The sequence below is a fragment of the Nothobranchius furzeri genome, chromosome 5 (genome assembly GCF_043380555.1).
Source record: "Nothobranchius furzeri strain GRZ-AD chromosome 5, NfurGRZ-RIMD1, whole genome shotgun sequence".
NCBI lineage: Eukaryota > Metazoa > Chordata > Actinopteri > Cyprinodontiformes > Nothobranchiidae > Nothobranchius > Nothobranchius furzeri.
Window position 1 is genome coordinate 46,023,281 of NC_091745.1, and position 21,789 is coordinate 46,045,069.

A 21,789-nucleotide genomic window follows, 5' to 3' on the forward strand; every position below is an offset into this window, starting at 1 on the left:
CTCTGCAAATTATCCAAAAAAAGAAAACTTAGGTCAATACACTGAATTTAAAATCTACCTGTTTTGAAAATCTTGACTTCCTGATGTACTGCCCAACAGCCTCGTGCTTTTCTACTCTGTCACACAGGCTGCCAGGGGTCCAGGATCTGCAGCCCTCATAGTAGTTACTGAGGAGCTCTGTTGTTAAGTAAAAACTGATATTATTATTGAACTGATATTAATGTCTTGACTGCTAAACATCTGGTGCCAAAAATTACTGATAAAATTACCTAACACCAGTAGCTCAGGGTTCTTGTTGTAGGTCTCTTGCAGCCTGCTGAGTAGTGCTGTGGCATACTCTGTAATCAAAATAATTTAAGAATCAGTTATATATAAACTGAATATTTACTAAACCAAAAAAAAAAGAAGAAACATTTGCCATAAGTCGGTTTATCTTTGACTGGCTGCACTGACCATCCACCTTTTTTAAAGCGTGGATAGCGCATTTGTCCACACCAGCCTTGTTTCTGGCGATGTCTCTGTTGCCATTGCTGTTATAATGGAGAGCAGCAATCTGAAATAGAGAAACAGGAAAAAAAAAACATGGTCACAAGCACACACACACACACACACACACACACACACACACACACACACACACACACACACACGCTCAATAATACTTGCCTAGTGTATATGCCCAAGTACGAGATCCCCGCATGCTTCGGAGCAAATTTCAGGATCAGGGAGTGGAATGCTCCGAGTGAATATGTCTGATGCTGTGGTGACAGCTGAAAAGCACACCACAAATCACGGAGTTGTTCGGGACTCTACTGCTGGTAAAATCCTACCTTTTTACCCCCAACAAATCTCACCCAAGCACGGAAAGCTGGGTTTTTCTGTTTTGGGAATCGGAAAACACGATGTCCAGACAAACTGGAGTTTGTACACCCCCCACATACACAAACATTAACCATATTTGAACTAGTTTACTTGGTTTTACCTCAGCAACTAAAATTGACCGATTTGTCGTTGTCCTCTCATTTGCTTCTGCGTTTACCTCTAGGCATGTCACGTGTCACTTGACTCTAAAACCGCGTGTTTTTTGGGGGCGCTTGCTCTCATCCCTTTATTTAGTATTTTTAAACACCTGCTAGTTGTATGGAAACATAACCAAAGTAACTTTTTACATTAGATTATGCTTTTTGGCCATTTTAAAGAACATGAAAGATGACCTTTAATATTTGATCACGCTTTCTAAGTTTTGATGCTTGAGAATTGTTCTGGTTTTTTTTTTTTTTTTTGTTTTTTTTGTTTTTTTGTCTTGGGCCTTTGGGATTTTTTGTGAGAATGTGTTAAGGTGGTTTTATATGCAGTAGGTCAAATTTTAAACAATCATGACACTGAAACACAATTCTGTTTGTAGTGGTAACTTTCCTGGATTTTTTCACAGTAAGACAAGTTCAGTTCCATTATGTTCCTCTTTTTTAACTTGCTGACTAAAGTAAGTTGGGAGTCTAACCTAACCCTGGCCCTAACCCACCCAAAAGGCATGGGTGTTACATCTAGATATTACCTTTAATTACATTTTCTATAAGGCTGCTTTGGATAGCTTTTTCTCTAAAGAAATTATTTGAATCTGCAAGTTAACTAAAGTGCTCAAATGACTCATCTGGTACTACTTTTTTCACAAAAAAAGCAAAAATATTTGTTTATTTTATTTGACTTAACCAGATTAGTCATTTTAGAAGTAATTTACCACGACACCGACCTGGCCAGGAGGCAGCAGCAAGAGGAGAAAATCTGAAAACAAAGATGTTATAAAACACTCATTTAAAAGCAGAAGTAATTCACAAAAAGGCAAACAAGTTCTAATATTAAACCTGTATGTGGCAGATAACTGAATAATAATCTGACTGAGCACCAGGCAGGTTTGGAAGTAGAGCTTTGAAGATGTTTGTGAAGAATGAGTCACAGGTGTTCTCACGTCTGACTCATGGGTTTTACCATCAAACATGTCATCAAATGTGTCGGATTGTTTGTGAAATAAAGAAAAAGAAAGTTAGAGGGGAGTCGTTTCATTTCCTTTTTTATTGTAGTTGATGCAAACATATCCTATAAAACTGGAGGATAGGAGAAGCTCTGGATAATTCTGCTGATTAGTGAGCAAATCACTTCTAAGTCCTCCACAGTCATGAAACCCTGAAACAATCAAATCACACATGTTGAGTTCGTCACCACAGAAGTGTATTAGACTTGTTTGCTGCAGACAGTTTGGTTTTGTCCTGTTTGATGTTCAGCTTGTTTATTTCAGAGGCTGTGACCTGCTTCATTCGCTGCCTTTATCATGGAAATGTTCCTTTGAGCAGACAGTGGCAGAACCTGAGCCTCTTCTGGTGTGGAGTGAGTCTTCAGAGGTGAAAAGGTGTACTGTTAACACAGCAGTGCAGCTAATTCACATTTAGGTTTCCTTTGAAGCAGACAACAGTCTGGGATCCTTCTTTACTTTTGTGACAAATGTTAAATGAGTATACCGTAAATCCTCTAATACAGGCCGGTATTCAATTAAAAGCCGGGTCTCCAATTTTGGCCGGTGTCAAAGTCAGCGGAGGTAAATAATGGCCGGTCTCTTATTGTGGCCGGATGGAATGTGGTAAGAAGCAAGTACGAGCGCCCCAGCTGTAGGGTTATAGTCCCCAAATCAACCAGCAGAAGGCAGTAGGGGTTCACGCAAACCTTTATGAGGCTTTATCTTCAGCTTTGAGACGCTACAGACACGATCCTCTATCACGCTCCTACCACACAGAGTCATGGTGTCAGTTAACCATGCTAATTCAACCCGCTCCACAGAACACACATCACCTTCTCTGTGGCTTACATAACACTCACACAACACGCAAATCAGCACATAGGAACTAGCAGAACGATAGGAAACACATATAACACAATACCCAGAATGCACCTGGCTTACAACCCCAGCCAGGTCATTACACTATCAAGTTCAAAGAGAACGTGCTGATTATGCTGCAGAACACTCTGGGGAGCAGCAGTAGGGGGTGTATGAACTACAGTAATCCCTCGTTTATCGTGGTAGATGCGTTCCAGACCTGGCCGCGATAGGTGAAAATCCGCGAAGTAGGGACTCCCAGCATGCCCCTCGCGGGGATTCCCTTCACGTCGCACCTACGTCACAAACCGCGGCTATAAACGGAAGTCGCCTTTCCAGCTCACCACTCAGTCATCGTTTCTTCAGATTCACGATCAGAGTTTCCAACCTACCAATCAATCCAACGAACTATCAGCTCATAGTAAGTTATCTTACTTACTTCTGGAAAGCCCGGCATTTCCGTGTCACTTCGTTGACGCTCGAACGCTCGGGGGTTTCCTAGAGCAGCCGGCGTTTCACCGACGCTATCACTTCCGCGTCTGTGAAACCACGCTCCCTATTGAATTATCGTATGATCACATTCTCTGTGATCAGCAACGCGCTGTGCCAGACCGTAGGTACTGACACGCGATCGTTCATGTCAGTTCATTTCCTTTAATGTTTTCTGTCTTTTATTTGCGCCTGATGCGTTTCGCTGCATGCTGTGGAGCGGGGCGCTGCGGGCATCACCTTGTCCTCCGATGCACTGATCACTGATACGGCCGCCAAGCAGCAAGCGCTCCGCTGTTTTTGCGGTCGGTAGATCTTTTAGAACTGCAGTTCAAAGGTAACTCATGAGGTGAATATATATGAACCCAGGCAGCAGTTTTTTTTTAGGATTGAGAGGAGATGCAGGAAGATAATAAACAGACAGGACAGAAAAATAGTCAAGTAAAAAGTTAGTTTTTGTACCTGCTGGTTGCAACAAACAGACACCATTGAAGGTCATCAGAAGTGAGGAACAGAAAATGAAATAATTATTTTAATGTTTAGAGCAGCAGGAACTCAGAGAGGCTGCAGGCGCATCAGTGAGTTTGCGGCTGCTGCGCAGGGGGAGGGGGGAGATGGCTGAAGCAGAAACTACCGTTGTTAAAAGAAATGTGTTTAACTTTGAAAATGTGGGCGCAATTTTAATTGTCAAAAACTCCAGCGAACCATTAGTTCATTTTGCTCAAATAGAAATAGAGGCCTGCCTCTAATACTGGCCCTCCTTCCAATAAAGGCCTGGAGCTTGATGAGCTTGAGTCAAATACAGGCCCGGGCCTGTATTAGAGGATTTACGGTATATGATCTTTGAGGCTAAAGCAGTGTGGGAATTCGTGTGTGCAGCAACAAAGTGAACACATTTTGGGCAATAAGATGTATGTTTTACTACAGTTATGCCTGGGCACATTTAAAAGTTAATTTTTGTTCAACTTCAGCTCCGATCTGAGGTTTTTCTAGGAATAATGCCTTTTATTGTGGTTTCTGCATTGAGTTTGTTTCAAAGCAAAAGATTTTGAAAGGTATTTGAGAGGAAACGCTCCCAAAATGTTTGGTGGAGTGCCATCTAACTACTGCTACACCTGCACAAGACTTTGGATTTTTTGCACAAAGTTAATTAGCAAAATATGACATGTGCACATCATGCACCTTGTCCTATTATTTCACATATTTACTCATGTAAGTTATTTTATGGCTCTATAGTTTGCTTATTCTTTCATTATCATTTTTCAAGTTTTGATGTTTAGAGTTTAGCTGTTCTTCCGTTTAGTTTTTCACTGAGTGTTTATTTTTATTGTCTGTTTATAACCAGTCTTATTTGTGTATTTTTAGTCTCATTGTTTATTGTGTTTTATCAAAGACACTGGAAGTTTAAAACATCATTTAGCACCATGTGACATAAAAGCAGATATTTTATGACATCAGCTGACTCATGATGGAGCGAGCTGCCGCGCCTGGTGACACTCAGGGGGTTCAGGAGAAGCTGTGGTGCCCCAGTGCCCCTCCTCTGCAGATCGGATCTGATAAAAGGCAGCTCTGGTGCGTCATGGCCACAAGGAGAGATCAGCGGTGAAAGCAGGACTGCCTCTGCCTCCACATGGCTCTGCTTCTGGCCCTAACACAACACGATGACTCCCTCTACATGGGCGCAGACCGGCAACTTGCACGCGCTGAACACGTTTGAGAATTGAATTATTGATTTATTTTGATGCCAACTGGAATCGGGACAAACGCTTGGTGAGTTTTTACTCTTCAATATTTATAATTTTGAAAAAACAAAAAAAATAAATACTTTTCTTTGAGCTCGATAAATGGGATTAACGACATTGATGTTATGTAATCTGTTCAGGAATACTTGTCTTTTTTCATCTTAAACCCGAGCAGAGCTGTTTAAATTTGGTTATTATAGTTTCTCACTGATCTGTCTGGTCCAAGAAGCATCACAGGTTTCCTCAAACGGAAAATTAACCATCCGTTTCCCCGTTTCATGTCTGTAATCCCGTTGGGACGGAAGGGAATTGAATGCAAATACATTCAATTTCTAACCTTCTGATGCATGAATTATGAGATCTTCAACCGTGGTTTTTTAAACAAATTTTTTCATTCATCTTTAGGTGTGAATGAAACAAATTTCAAATAATATTTCTTGTAACATTTAATAATTTACAAATTATTTATTTCATGTCCACCTCGGTGGACAGCGTGCATTCTGAACATGAAATTTGGTGGCTTGACTTACTGAAGTCTAAATGGAGAGGCTCACATGCAATAAAGTCTTCAACAGCTGTGCTTAATAGCAAAAATAAAGAAATAACAATTTTGAGTACCTCTCCACTGTGACCATTATGCATCAAAGGGTTAGAATAAATAAATCCAAATAAAATATGTTGCCTTCTTTTTGCAAATGAGCAGTTTACTTGATTTAGGATTTTTTAATTGTTAAAATGCATTAATTTATGCGTAAAATAGTTAAACAACATACAATAATTTGTCAAATGGAAATTAATTTAGATGCATAAATTTGGATTCAGTTTTGAAACTGAACGTGCACGAAAGTCAAAAGTGTGGGCTGAGAGCCGATTTTAACACCCCCAGCCTAAATCTGTGCATCGGGTTTGTCACGTGATTTATAAGAAACAAGCTGTGATCTTCTACCTCCAGATTAATCAGGAGTTCACCATAAAAACTCAGGGCTGCACCAAATAAAGTGTTGGATTTAGAGGGGATTAAAAACATTTAAAACTGAAGGTTTTAATTTTCTTTCTAAAAGTGAAACAATAAAAAAGATGCAGAATTTTTTATGTATAATACTGTTAAGAATAACCTTTTTAATGTATTGTGTGTATTATGAAATGTTGGTTTCGTTTGGCATGCAGACGCATAGGCCGTGGTGTCGGATGGGCCTCGTCAGACCAATGTGTTTCTTGCTGTAGGCCAGCCGTCAGCGGAAACGAGGCGTACATAAATCCTGAAGTGGAGAAAAAGAATCGTGAGCAGTCTCAGATCTGAGTAGAAACGGGTCATCATGCTTGGAGGGGAAGGAGAAAGCGGCGCGTACACGGCTGGAAAAGACGCAGCGGAGGAAAAGCGCGCGTCTCCGGCAGCGGATGAAGACGAGTCTGCGACCGGGACCAGGTACGAACACGGGATGGGGGGTGCTGACCGATACTACATCCCACACACGATTTCCAAGCAGAGCCCAGAAGCACAGAACCCCTGCTCCTTCATCCCCTACACCCCCGGGGGCACGGTGTACAGCCCACCCAGCGCCGCCAGGTACTCCTCCTCGCTCTACCTGGGCTCCGTGTTGCCTCCAGCGGGGTACTCTCCCTCAGCCGCCGGGCGCACACACTTCAGCCCGCCCTACCAGCACGGACAGAACCTCGGCTGCATTTACCCGCCTTACACCGGATCCGGGTCGGCTCTGAGCAACATGGCTCTACCCAGCACCGGTCCCGGGATGAGGGCCCAGGTTTACCTGTGCAACCGCCCGCTGTGGCTCAAGTTTCACCGACACCAGACCGAGATGATCATCACCAAGCAGGGCAGGTGAGACAGAACCGAAAGCTGAAGGACCAGCTGGGACGCGTGTGTAGAACAGGCTACAGGTAAAGTTTTATTTTGTGCGTCTGCAGGCGGATGTTCCCGTTCCTCGGCTTTAACATCGCTGCTCTGAACGTCACGTCACACTATAACGTGTTTGTGGAGGTGGTTCTGGCGGATCCGAACCACTGGAGGTTTCAGGGCGGCAAGTGGGTCACCTGCGGGAAGGCGGACAACAGCAGCCAAGGTACACCCCCGCACCTTTTCACTTCATATTTACATTATTCTATTAAAAAAAAACTTTAAACATCACGTCTTGTTTATTTGCCAATTCAGATATATTTTCTTTCTGTTGGGAAATTTTTATTTTAGGTAATAAAGTCTACATCCACCCGGAGTCTCCGAACACAGGAGCTCACTGGATGCGCCAAGAAATTTCCTTCAGCAAACTCAAGCTGACCAACAACAAGGGAACCAGCCACAGCACGTCCCAGGTGGCAAACTCAATTAAAAAAAACAAACAGAAGAAATAGGTGTCAGTCAGAAAATTTGTAATTTTATATTTGATTTACGATTTTTAAACCATATTTGTCACCATGAAACAAAAACAGGGATTTCCCCCGCTTGATTTTGTAAATAAGAACCCTTATTTCCATTAAAAGTGGTGCTTTGATATGAATGATGGTCAGTAACAAATAAAAGGTGATAAATCTGATTTTGTTTTGTCTGGTTGTGTGTAGATGATTGTTCTGCAGTCTCTGCACAAATACCAGCCCCGGCTGCACATTGTGGAGGTGGCTGAGGATGGAGTGGAGGACATCAGCAGTGACAATAAAACTCAGTGCTTTACTTTTCCAGAGACACAGTTTATAGCGGTCACTGCCTACCAGAACACTGACGTGAGTAATAGTACAGCTGTGTGTGTGTGTGTGTGTGTGTGTGTGTGTGTGTGTGTGTGTGTGTGTGTGTGTGTGTGTGTGTGTGTGTGTGTGTGTGTGTGTGTGTGTCGGAGATGTACTGGTTTGGTTGACATACCTGGTTTGATTTTTTTTTTACTTGTATATCTAAATTAAATTCTTTATCGTGTTTGGGTTAAAATCCTTCTTAACCCATCCCGGATTTTAAAAAAATATGATTTTTGACCTTCAGATGGACAATAGTGCTGATATGTATGTATGTATATATATATATATATATATATATATATATATATATATATATATATATATATATATATATATATGGATGCAACTTTCAAGTGTTTTGCACATTTTGTTTCTGCGAGACTTCCATCATTTAGACCCATTGAGCACACTATTGATCAATATTTCAGTGACACACACACACACACACACACACACACACACACACACACACACACACACACACACACACACACACACACACACACACACACACACACACATGTGTTTTGTTTTTTCCATTTTCTATTGTTTTTGTCAGATCACACAGCTGAAAATTGATCACAACCCTTTTGCCAAAGGATTCAGAGACAATTATGACTCGTGAGTATTCCACATCACATTGCATTAAATCCGTTAACTGAGAATTACATTTTCACATTTCCCACATTGTCTGTTTTTTCCTTTAAGGATCTACACAGCTCCGGAGCCTGACCGGCTCACCCCATCTCCAAACGACTCTCCTCGTGCCCACCAGATCGTCCCCAGCGCCCGCTACATGCAACCCCTCTTCCAGGACCAGTTTGTGAACAACCTCCCCCAGAACCGCATCTACAACTGTGAAAGAACAGTGCCACAAACCAACAGTCTCCTCTCACCTCCATCGGAGGACGGAACTTCGCAGAGGTGGTTTGTCACCTCTGTGCAGCAAGGGGGAAATAGCACCAGCACCAGCAACAAGCTAGATCTGACGCATTATGAGGGGGAATACTCCAGCTCCCTCCTCCCTTATGGCATTAAATCGCTCTCCATGCAGACTACTCATGCTCTCAGCTACTACCCAGACTCTCCTTTCACCACAATGTCAGCAGGGTGGGGGTCCAGGGCAGCTAACCAAAGAAAAGTCCCCCCGAGCCTGCCATGGTCTCCCAGACCCAGCCCTACTGCTGTTTTCTCAGAGGAGTCAGGGAAAGTTAAACTAACAGAAGAAGTGTACAATGATGCTCTGGTCAGCTCCTGGACAGAGACCCAGCCATCAGGTCAGTCCCCCAACAAGGCTGATTCTTATTCTATCGCCTGCAAGCGAAGGCGTTTGTCTCATAATGGTCCAAGCACAGAGGACTCACCTGCCAACAGCAAGTGTGATGTCTCTGCTGCACCTATCAACTCCTTCAGTAAAGAACCCCCCCTCACCAAAGGCTTGGCTTCTTTTTACTCCTTTTACACAAATCCTTGAGTTTTTGTCTTTGAAAATCCAAACCTTGTTTTGATTGTTTTTCATCAATAAGAGCTACTGTTTTGCTTTTGTTTACATGTAGCTTTGGCTTGTTTTTTGTCTTACCAAGATGAAAAAAAAGGTTTAAATTTAACTCTGAATTTTAGGGCACGTGTTCTAAATGCCACGAAATAAGGAAGTTCAGAGCTAAAGCATGTGTTTAAGGTGCTCCCCACAGCAAACATTGTGATGTGCATTTCATTGTTGCGTACATGTATGTGTATGTATGTGTCTGCCTTTAAAGTGAGATTGTGTTTACAGATTATTTATTAAAGGCCTGTTTATATAAATTTGTGCCCTCATTAAAGTACGTGAAAATAATACTTTATACATAGCCTCATTGCAAAGTTCTGATATTTGATAATAAAATGAGTTTGTGTTTTATCAGCAGTGATGATTTTAAGTGTTATGACAGGTTTACATTTGCTCATTTGAAAACGTTTGTTTATACGGACTTTGTCGCCCTCTAGTGGGTAAATTTTGTTATTGCAATAACAAATAAATTAAATCTCCGATTCGACGTTAATAGGGTCCCTAATTTATTTCCTATCACGGATCACGGACTAAAAACCAACATTCCAACGTATGAAAATAGTAAAGAGGGATTCATTTAAGTGGAAGAAACTATTCTGTCTGTCAAGATAAAAATCACAAGGCGTGTCACAAGAACAAACTAAAAAAATAAACAGATTAAAAAAGGATCATAAAAATGGGAAAAGTAAAAATGTGAAGAAAGGGGAAAAGAAAATGTATTACAAAATGGTAATCAGTGGATCCTGTTGGCATAATTGGTAGAAAGACCAGAATGAAGAGAAGTTTGAGCCGAGGTGAAGAATTAACGGAAGGTCATGCAAAACCAGCCTGACCAGGTGAGTTTTCAGCTGCTTTTTAAAGGAGACCACTGAGTCAACTGATCTCAGGCTGTATGGAGGCTATATTTACATGTATATGGAGGCATGATAATTATGTATTATCCATGTACACAGTTCTGTTCGGATAATTTAGTAATATGAGTGTCACACCTTATTAAATTCAAACAAATAATTTGTAATTTGAGTTTTACCAAGTTTTAATAATGGGCTGTTCTTTAAAAGGCAAACTAGTTTGGTACAGGACCCAAAATTTCCCAAGAGTCAGGGACTCATCTAAGGAAACACCTTACATACTGAGATGCATATACATTCTATGCTGGTAGTAGACTGAATATAGCTGATGGCGACATATAATTTTTTTTACATTATACTAACGGTTGTATTTATTATTATTATTATTATTATTATTATTATTATTATTATTATTATTAACAAATAATTGCTTAGGCGAATGTAACAGTAATTTCATCAATGGACCTTTTCTGGAACAATTCAATTAGCTGTATGACCTAAATAGCTGTTTAACTAGCTGTATTAACACGCTCTTTATTGTGATTTTAAATATTATTGGGTTTATTATTTGTAATTGCATTTAATCACATATTTCTTTGTTGTCCACCACTGTTGTGGGGCTGCAGAAATATTTGTTCTATTCTATTCTATTCTATTCTATTCTATTCTATTCCTGAGGATGAATGATTTCCTGTTCCAACATGACGTCTGTATTTACGCCGCTCTTTCATCATAGACATATAGTATTTAACTGTGAGTCCAATGACCAGTAGGACTCAAGGCGACATCTATATGTAAATATCTATGGTCAAAACGAGGAACCCAGCACGCACAAAGACTCACACGCGCGATTGTACCGTCCATCCTCCGACTGTAATTCTACGAAGGGATTGCCTTACCTAAGGAAAAAATAAAAGTAAAAATGATTTTTCACGCTAAGGACTGACGCTTAACCCACAAGATCGTTACCTCAGTAGCGAATCTGTCATTTATGTAAGTGTCAATACTTGTCACGCATTATTAACGGAGTTTATCAACTGTTCTTGTTAGCATTGATTTGGCTAGCAATGCTGTTAGCATCCTAGCCCCTCCGCTAGCGCGTGCCCTGACGTTGGTCAACGCAGATGCGTCACGATGTTTGTTTTGGAATACGGCAAGACTCGTTGTGTTTTGCCATTAACAGTAGAACAGACAACAAAACGAAGTGGTTCGCCGCTAAAACCACCTAAGGTCAGTGAGCGGCGAATGTCTGTTTTGACCAGAAATGCAACAAATGGAATGTCGGGGACTGTTCATTGTGTTTAAACCAACACGCTGCCGTCGGTTTCAGCTAGCGAAAAATGGTAAACACCACACGGCATGAAGAAAGGCCTGCATGAAGGAGTTCAGGGACAAGTGGCAGCTTCTCGGGCAACGGTGATATTTTCCTCCCGTTATAAAGAGCGATAGCTGCTGTTAGCTGGGGATGGTTGACGCTGGTTACATGGGGGAGTGTTAACTATTGTCAGAATGGTGTGCTGTCTTGCTCTTAATTTTTGTTCTTTTTGTTGTAAAGGAGGACCCACTCGAAAACGAAATGTTTCATCTCAAGTGGTTATTCCTCCGTATAAAATTATGTTTAAATAAATAAATAAATTAGTAATACATCCGAATAGTGTCCTCATCGAGCAGTTTGAGTTTCATTTATATGAAATATACGTAGTTTTGTGCGTTTTGACGTTTATCTCTTGTATCTGTGTGCATCTCCTAACACAAACTGGACACAGACACGTGTACTAGTGTAAACTATACATCTTTCTTTTTTCTTATACTGTAAACACCTTATTTATTTCAAGGGTTCGAGAGAACTGTCTGCAGTTTACCTGGCCATGCATTTTCTGGGTACCCTCTTTGTGTTCTGCTTATTTCAAATTTTATCAGGTAAAACATGAGGTATTTATCCCATTTAAAGGTAAACATGCTTGTGTTATAGTTTTAGAAAGGTAATATAAAATAAATTGTATCATTGTATGGACAGTTTTTCGGAAGACTTTGGCATCTTTTTGCTTTTGCGTATGCTGATTTTATGAAACATACCTCAGATTCTTCCCATAAATTTCATCATGCTGAAATTCCCCACAGGGACAAAAATACCCTGGACTGTGTTTATATGAACATTCCTAACAGCCACAGATCCCTCCCATGTTCTCACTTTGGTCCATCAGGACATATTTCTGTGTTCCTGTTTTGTCAACGTGTTTGTAATCAGTAATAAAAGTTAAAGTTTGAACAGATGAAGCAACAATTCAGCCCACAATTTGGTGCACATTCAGAGAAGTTTGAGCTGTGAAAGAAAAGTGATTATCTTTCCCAAATTGCCTCCTAGATAAAAGCATCTGCTGAATGAATGTGGGGTAATATATTTTCACATCACTGGTGCTTAGGTGTAATAGATGCAAAATAAAGATTTAACAGGTTTTTGTTGAAGTGCAGTGTGTATTTTATTCTAGAAACAGATTCAGATTTTTGTTATGAAGCTGACAATTTTATGAACGCTCATGACCATATGGTGCTCCGGTGGAAACGGAATGCTGAGTCGCTGCATGTCATTGTCTGTTTTGAGTATTTTTTGTTTTATAATGAGTGCTGGCCTCAGTGGGATGGGCCTCTTTGGCACAGAGAGGCGGAAGCTCCTGGTGATACAGGAGGAAGTCTGTCCTTCACTCTGTGTGAGCTTTGTGCTCACAATGTTCAGTTATTCAACAGAAAAAAAACAAATGTAAGGAGGTGTTTGCAGTGCCTTGATGATGCTGACACAGGCGCTTGTTGCAGAGGAGGCTGAGCTACCTTGGAGATTGGATTCTTGTGATTGTGTTTCAAGGCTCTCTTTGGATTTAAAGAAAAATCGGTGATTTAACAGAATTTATTTCTTTTTTTAGGACATGAAGAACATGAATCATGCAGGCCCATTCGACTTGACTTAGAGAAGACTAAAAGACGACTGTGGTAGAAGCTCGACCTCCATAAAAGGAGCAGAAATGGGGAACACTGCGACTAAGTTCCGCAAGGCTCTCATCAACGGGGACGAGATGCTGGCCTGCCAACTCTATGAAAGCAACCCACAGTTCAAGGAGGCTCTGGATCCCAGCTCTACATATGGAGAGTCCTATCAGCACAACACTCCGCTGCACTACGCTGCCCGGCACGCCATGATGCGCCTACTCAGGTCAGGATAGCGTCCAGATAAAAAGCCGTTAAATGTAATCAAAACATTCACCGGCTTGTTTTGATATGATGTGGTCAGTAAATATGAAAGGAGAATGTTATTAGTTTAGTTTCTAGCCTTTTTGGGATAGTTGTAATATGTTTTAGAAATTTGTGACTGATGCACCATTACTACTTTATTGGAAAAAAAACGTTGATGATTTGCCTCTATATGCCTTCCCGGCTGTCCCTCCACATAGCCATCTGCTCCCAGGAATGCAACATGCTGGGTTGAAATACATCAGGATTCCAAGAGCTTCTCATCTTACAAATCAACAACTTTGGATGTGTTTGTCATCATCCCCCTAAAGAACAAATTTTTTTTTTCTTCCTACTAATATAATTCATGCACTACCTGCTGTTTTAGGTGATGCATATTTAACACAGGTGGAACAAAATTCCCTAAATACTTTATATAAAATAATCTATAAGCGCAATTATTTTACATCTAGATGACAGCCGTTTTTTTGTATTGTGCTTTTATTTATTCTGTCCTTTGTTGATCATCGTATGAATATATTGGGACCAGCACCCTGAAGTAGCCATTGCAGTTTTCTACAGCATGTCCTGTTGTTGTAGATTGACAATAAAGCTTTCTAATTCTAATTCTTACTAAGATACTATGTGCTTTCTAATAGAGGTCGACTGATATTGGTTTTTCTATTGCCGATATGTAAGAGGCATGGTCAGCCGACACTGCCGGTTCTTTTGGGCTGATTTCCATGGCTGATATCTAGACATTCTCCTCCATATTTTCATGCTAAATTGTCATTAATAACATCGCTTGGTAAACAAAATTTCTGAAGCTGAATCAGTTTTGAACTCTGAATGTAACTGTTAAACCTTAACTTTGTGCACCACTCGATGTTAAAGTCAGACATCTAAATAAAGTTATTTAGAGTATTTATTATGTAGACATTATTAATAAATGTAAAAATACATTTAAATTAAATTCTGCAACAGCACCAGGCTGCCTGAGGATGTGCCGACTTAAAATCTGCTTTCCTAAGGATAAATATCTGCCAATACCGATGTACAGTACAGGCCAAAAGTTTGGACACACCTTCTCATTCAATGTGTTGTCTAATTTTCATGACCATTAACATTGGTAGATTCTCACGGAAGGCATCAAAACAATGAATGAAAACATGTTTTATATTCTATTTTCTTCTAAATAGCCTCCCTTTGCTCTGATTGCTGCTCTGCACACTTGGCATTCTCTTGATGAGCTTCAAGAGGTAGTCTCCTGAAATAGTTTTCCAACAGTCTTGAAGGAGCTCCCAGAGGTGTTTAGCACTTGTTGACTCCTTTGTAAATGGTCATGGTCATGAAAATAAAGAAAACACACTGAATGAGAAGGTGTGTCGACACTTTTGGCCTGTACTGTATATAAACGATAAATATAGGCCCGATATATTGGTCTACCCTTACTTTCTAATATGGCTCTCTTGCATATTAATTAGAATTAATATAGAATATTGTGAAACTTTCCTCTAAGTATTTGGCTAGTCTTCAACTTAATAAATGTGGTTATTTGCTTTTAGCTAGTTCCATGTTTTATGTTGTAAATCTGTTTAAATAGGCTTCAAACTGATTAGAGAAAAGCTAAATATATTTAACACTAAAGCAAGTGTTTGTGTGTGATTCCCTCAGGAAAAACATGTCAATCAGCTGCTAATCTCTATATTATCCTGTTTTTTAATTATTTTTTTAGGTCATTTCTCCTAAGCAAAGATGGCAATCCAAACAAGCGCAATGTGCACAACGAGACGTCTCTGCACCTTCTCTGCATGGGACCTCAGATCCTTACCTCCGAGGGGGCGCTGCAGCCGAGGATTTCACGACCGTATGAAGATGAACAGCGACGAACAGAATGCCTTCAGATTATCCTGTCATGGACTGGAGCAAAATTAGACCACGGAGAGTACGAGACCGCTGACATAAATGCCAGTGACAACAAGAAAAATACCTGCCTGCACTACGCTGCCGCCTCAGGCATGAAGACTTGTGTTGAGGTGAGGATTCAAAATCGTGTGACGTTTTAAAACGTAGACCAGAGGCTTCATAGGTGGAAACTGATGATCTCATCGAGATGGTGAGAAATTAAAAATCAAAACACAATGCATCTTTATCTTTTTAGTTTCTGGGTCAAAAACAAAGAAAAGTGAAACACAAACAGCCTTTAAATGACTCGTTCACTGAGAGACCATGTAATACTTGTCCTTTCTGAAATACGTTCGGTCACTCTGGGTAGCATATGCATGTGTACATTTTCTTCAGCCTCCATCGCCTGAATTATACACAGAAAGGAAATAAACAGGGAAATGCTCGGGTCAGAAAAATACACAGAAAGGAAATAAACAGGGAAATGCTCGGGTCTATTCTAAGCCACAGGGAAAATCAGCTTTCATGGCCCCGCCCACCCTGGCTTGTGTACAGAAAAGGAAAATACTAAAATCACTACTGTCATTTTAAGTTGTGTTACTACTAGGGTTGTCACGGTGTGAAAATTTAACCTCACGGTTATTGTGACCAAAATAACCACGGTTTTCAGTATTATCGCGGTATTTTTTTTAAACGTGCTATATTTTCACACAATTAAATAAACCCTGTATGTCAGGAAATATTGTCCTCAGTTTGTGTCTAAATTTTGCCTAAAATGTGTTATTTTGTAATTATGTTGTTTATTTGTTTACATTTTTTCCCTTTAGTATTTAAAATAGCAATATTTGCCCATCACTTCTTATTTTTTGTCTATTTGATGTCATTGTTTAAAAATATTAGATCAGATGATACTCAGTGCTCAAGTAGCCTTCTAATCAGATACTTTTTTACCCTTACTTGAGTAATAAACCCTATATCAGGAAAATATTGTCCTCGGTTTGTGTCCTTCCAGTGAGCTTTGCAGATGTGGGAAAATGTCATCAGGCAGTAATCATTGTTAAATTCATAATTATTCTCGGAGAGAGACCAACTCTTATCTGCCCCTGGGAACCCCATAATGCATAGCGTCATTTCAACATGGGGGTGTCCGCGACACGGTTTATATGCAGGTAGCGGCGCTGCGGCTGCTTTATATAGCGACTCGTTGCATTCCCCCTCAACCCAAATCCTCGGATCACGCATTTGAGCTAAAACGCTAACGTTAGCTTGCCTTGCGTTGACTGTAGAGTTGTGGGTGATGGTCACGCAGATGTGTCATGAGATTTGAAGCGTTGCTGCCTTTCACAGACACTTTTTCTGCACGTGCTGCAAACAGGATAGCCGTCTTCTATCAACTGTCCCTCGGCATTCTTCAGATATCCAAAAAATGCCCGTACTTCCCACTTTTGTCTTCTTTGAGGGATAAAAATGTCCTGAGCGTTGCCGTCTCCTCCTTTGGCCATTATTTCAGCTTTAGCTTCAAGAAAGTTTTGGTTGTAAACAACAAAGCGTGCATGTGTCGCCGGCAACTTCAGCAGATGATACGGTGGCTGGTAAGGGTCACCGCACCTACACCGCAGCCACGGTAACCCACCGAGATAATATAGTTTTTTAAAAACAAGACTGTTATTATAATTGTCAACTTTTTTACCGGGGCTTACCGCCACACCGGTTACCGTGACAACCCTAGTTACTACAAATATGCCTTCTGAAGTGACTTATGTTTGTGCAATCAGGAGTGTGATCCTCTATATCTCAGCAGTCCTGCCTCTGGTAAAATGGGTCAATAAAAAACTACTTAATCTATAAAACAATTAAATGCTTGTAGTTTTCGATAAGTAAAAACTGGAAAATGTAATACTTTATGTCTGTTTTTTTTAAGTTAATTTAAAACGAATGAAGAAATGCGTAAGAATTAAAATTTTTTTATCAAAGTTTGTAAAGTGGCTATGAAGTCATTCTGTTCAGAAGTGTTCAAAGCTGAAAGTAAAGATTTAACCAGTCACCACTGAGCCGAGGCAGTAAGACCAAGGTTTTTTTTTTTTTTAAAGTTTCTATGTTTAATATGAAATGGGACTGGGTCTTAATGTAACAGATGGATGTGCCCATAGTGGGATCACTAATGGACATCACTCGAATGGCATCACTCGAAGTTGGACCCCAGCTGGGTGGAAGATGGCTGCTATCATTAAGGACCAGTTTGTTGGACTTTTCAGTCTAAAAAGGACTGAAAATTTATTCCCAAACCTGCTGAAAGCTTCAGGGAGATTCTGTCCTCAAGCAGTTGTCCAGGAAAAAAAATGCACCGTTCTCCAGAGGGCCATGATGCCTTAGCAGGCAGTGCTCCATAACCCTCAGAGTGACCTGTAAAGGAGCACAAAGCAAGTAATGATCTGCCCCTCTTCTTGTCATTACTTGAACCCAACGAGGAGCTTGTGTCTCATTCTTTAGCCTGGGGTGAATTCATTACACCACTTTGAACACTAATCTAGACGTGGCTGCTGCTCCAGAGAACTAAACTAGAAGCTGAACAACTTTGTAAAGCTTGGTGAAAAAAAATCATGTTTGCAGAATGAGTATTATTTAAAGATGAGAAAGTATGTTTATGAATCCCTTTGTGTTGCTGATTTGTTATTCAGCTGATGGTAAAGCGGTGAAATAAGAAGAATTATTATTATGTGGCTTTGGAACTGTTCATGTGTGTAATCCCTTGGGTAGAAGAACCCTCCCATGATTTAGTTATATATTCATGACTGAGAGCTTTGGATTTAACAACAAAATTAATCCTAATAAATGCAAATTGTCTAGTAATTATGTACCGAAAAAATCTGATTTACTTTGGCTTGATTCTGACAGAGTCTGTTATGTTGTAAATTTGCACCTTTACCTCCTGTAACACAAAAATTGTTACATAAATGAAAAATCTGCTGCTTTTATGCTTCAACTCTTCCTCATTTATATTCTGATCGACATAAAAAAAGTTTTTAAACATTAGTATTAATCACTGACAGTATCAGTGTAGTTTTGTTTGTGTCAGCCTTTGCTAGACTGAGTTGGTCACAGTGAAGGAAATGAGTTCAGAAATTAACCACAGAAGGTCATTTCTTTTGCCTATTCAACCGTACCCATGATTTTCAAACACCCCATTCACGTTGTTGCATAGCTCCACCGTTTTTAAATCTTGGTACATCTTCTGGAATGCAGCCTGTGTCCAGTACTCTAAGCCACACTCTTCTTTTGCTTTGCTCTTGCTCAGTTACTGGTGCAGAGAAAAGCGGACCTGTTTTCAGAAAATGAAAACTGCGAGACTCCATGTGACTGTGCAGAGAAGCAGCACCACAAGGATCTGGCCCTACGCCTGGAGTCGCAGATGGTCTTCTCTCTGGCGCCCGAGGCTGAGGGTATAGAAGCTGAGTACGCAGCCCTTGACCGAAGAGAGGTACCGGATGAGAGCCAATGAGCCCACACCTTTGGTTTCATTCCTTTGTGCTGTGACTTTTATAGTCAGGACTAACATTTAGTGTTTTATTCTGCATCGTTTAAAAAAAATAAACCTTTTCATTTAGTTTAACAGTTATTGATGTTTTGGTTACAACCACTTTGAGCAAGCTAACAGTGATGTATTCAACTAGCCAAAGCACACACCTGGGTAGGATTACCTTAGTTTAAAGTCAACATTTCTAAAGACCTAAACATGAAAAACTTCAGAAAATTTAAGTTTGTTCCTGGTGGATCAGTCCAGTGTTTAAAACTTGTCTAGAATCATTCATATTTTATTTGTAGCTGCTTTTAATGGACATACTTACAGACAGAGGGTGTGTCCGAATCCACGGGAAGGATGCTTGTAAGAGTGCGATGACGTCACAGCGCAGCAACGAGTACTGTCCGAATTCCAAGAATACTCATTCTCACGTCCTCGCTCCGCCCACATTTCGAGGACGGGTCTGTTGTATCCTCACAGAACAAGGCTATCCCAGCATGTTTTGCGCGCCGGCTGTGGATTTTCAACAGGAAGAGAAAATGGGGAGAGCTACGAAGTTTTAAACGTAAGTTTGTTAAAAACTAGCCGTAGAAACCTTAAAAGCTTAAAGTGGTTCAGTTTATAGACATTTTTCATTTGTATTTTTGTTTTTTAAATTACATTTTAGGCAGAAATCAGCCAGAACGAGTTTGTATCGCGGGTCCCAGTTATTCCCGTCTGTGTGTGTGTGTAGCAAATTAAACTTGTCATTTGCTTTAAGGACAACGGAGCAAAGAAGCGTTTTTCTTAAGCTTAGAGGTGAAGAGTGAAGCTGTTTACACACAACCACAGAAGTTCTTCTGTGAAAAGTAGTTTTACATTCAGGGATTTACACAGCTGACACGTTTTAATGAAGTAAAAAGTTTGTGTGAAGAATATAATTTTTATCTTCTCATGTGGATTAATGTAAAAATGTGTTTATTGCCTTTTTGTCACCTGTGGTCTCTGATTTTTTCTGTAGGACTGCAGGTGTCCAGGGTCAGGAGAGGCTTTACCTGTTGTTCCTCCTGGGAGAGAGGCCTTCTACTGTCATCATTAAGGCTGTAGCGAAGCCTCGACGACGTCGACGGCTCAATTCTAAAAAATTGTCGACGTCAGATCCGGAAGTCGACGCACCGCGCCCACTTGTTGCATCCCCAGGAGTTTGTAAATAGAGGAGGAATCTGCCTGTTTTTCCTCTAGTTCGCCCTCTTCTCCGCCTTCACTAACATCTCCGCCAAATACCGAAGACCCGGAACAACGTCCGTCCACTACTAGATTATTTTCCTGTTTTGCCCCTCCGTCTCCCGGCAACGGACAACAACTTCTGGGGTCAGACGCTCTGCTTCGTCTCTACCGCAGATGTAGAAAATCACCGGGAGCGTTTCTCCCTTCATTAAGGAGCTTCTTTCAGACATTAGGAGAGCTGTTTTGGTGGTAGCAGTCTCTCCTCCGTGCTGGTCTGTTTGCTGCTGGGTGTTTTTGGTTTATTTAAACTTGGTAACTTGAACTTAACGTTGGTAAAGCTACTGTTAGCATCTTCGCTAACAGCTTCTTGCGTTGGGATAAGCTGTTACGTTTTGGTTTAGAGTTCATCTTTTTTGTGGTGCAGATCTCCCTTTTATTACATTTAGAGTGTTGTGGGTTTTCGGTTTAGTGTAAAATATCACCTTGAGTTTGGTTTAACCCGTAAGACCACTCGCCTCACGCACATAAGTGACCAAAACAAAGCAGCATGGAGACACTCCATCTTCTACCACCTCTCAGGCAGCAGCCTGCACTCCCAAGTTCTACACGTCACCAGAACATAACCAACCGCAACACAATAAAAGCAGTGTTATACAAAATGGAAGGCCTGTAGTGTTTATTCTCTTACAGTAAGAATTTATCAATTTTTTTGAGGAATTTATTTGAGATTTTCTGGTTTTTGTTAATTGTGCAATAGAAAAATAATCATTAGATTAATTTTCTAAATAGTCATTAGAATAGTCGACTATTCGATAAAATAATCGTCAGAATAATCGTTTTAAAAATAATCGTTTACCCCCAGCCCTAGTCATCATGTTAATGTTATTTAGCAGTTTGATATTTTAGCACATTTATTAAAACAAATACTAACCGATAACTCTTTATGGTCATTGATTTTATCACCAGTTTTATTATTACAGATGTTTTTTGAACATGTTACATGAACAGAAAATGAAAAGATGGTAAGGAGACAAGATTATTTATAATAGGTTAAACTTATTTACAGATCAAAACCAGTATGGACCAGTTTTGTACGGTTAAAGCAGGATTAACCTGAGTGACTCTTCCTGGATCATTTATTTAAACTGAGTGAGCAGGAAGTCTTTAACAGTGCAGCTGGATCTGCTGCAGGAGGATCCAGACGTGGATGGAGGACTGGAGCAGACCCGTGGCTGAACGTTTCTGGTCAGAGGAACATCATACAGGACGGTCTGCAGAGAGAGCTTTGGGATGCTTCCTCTCACTGTCCACTCCATCGTCCATCTACAGGGCCTGCTGGGCTGGCTCAGACGACGGCTGTTACATCTTTGTGAATGACTTGCCTGTTAACAGCAGTGGTGGTCTGCTGGTACCTCCTCCAGGACAGAGCACCACTGACCTCCTCCACACACATCTTCCTCAGGCTCATCCTCCAGACCCACAACTTCACCAGCACAGAGGCAGATGTGCAGCACAGTGCATGCTGACCTGTAACCCCCAAATTCCACTACCTCTGCTAAGCTCCGCCCCCGCCTTCCCCAGCCGCTCGCTTCCGAACTCAATTTTTACTGGTACCCGCTCTACAACGGCTCCGCTCCGGTGCGGAGACCTGAGGTGCGCAAACAAGCATGCGCGGGATTTTCGAGATCTTGCGATACAGTCCG

General features: G+C 40.7%; 2 protein-coding genes across 8 annotated transcripts in view; both read left to right on the forward strand.

Moving 5' to 3' along the window:
• Positions 1-4,910: 4,910 nt before the first annotated feature.
• eomesb (eomesodermin homolog b) lies at positions 4,911-10,030 on the forward strand. Of its 2 annotated transcripts, none has more exons than XM_015949162.3 (7): positions 4,911-5,125; positions 6,265-6,937; positions 7,024-7,178; positions 7,304-7,425; positions 7,672-7,830; positions 8,396-8,457; positions 8,545-10,030. In XM_015949162.3, the coding sequence occupies exons 2-7, from the start codon at positions 6,414-6,416 to the stop codon at positions 9,308-9,310; spliced, it is 1,788 nt and encodes a 595-aa protein (XP_015804648.2). In that variant the 5' UTR covers positions 4,911-5,125; positions 6,265-6,413; the 3' UTR covers positions 9,311-10,030. The 2 variants fall into 2 exon arrangements, with proteins under 2 accessions (XP_015804648.2, XP_015804649.2); XM_015949163.3 differs by having other exon boundaries at positions 6,322-6,937.
• A 1,031-nt stretch (positions 10,031-11,061) lies between these two features.
• The window catches only part of LOC107378770 (ankyrin repeat and IBR domain-containing protein 1), a 46,620-nt gene continuing 35,892 nt past the window's right edge, over positions 11,062-21,789 (forward strand). For 2 of the 6 annotated variants that reach the window (XM_054741330.2, XM_054741334.2), the window contains exons 1-4: positions 11,313-11,463; positions 13,152-13,438; positions 15,191-15,491; positions 18,656-18,838. In XM_054741330.2, coding sequence (XP_054597305.2) covers positions 13,251-13,438; positions 15,191-15,491; positions 18,656-18,838 — 672 coding nt within the window. In that variant the 5' untranslated portion in view covers positions 11,313-11,463; positions 13,152-13,250. Of the gene's footprint in view, positions 11,227-11,312; positions 11,650-11,726; positions 13,439-15,190; positions 15,492-18,655; positions 18,839-21,789 lie in introns of those variants that run through there. The other 4 variants (XM_054741331.2, XM_054741333.2, XM_054741332.2 and 1 more) reach the window with 4 other exon arrangements.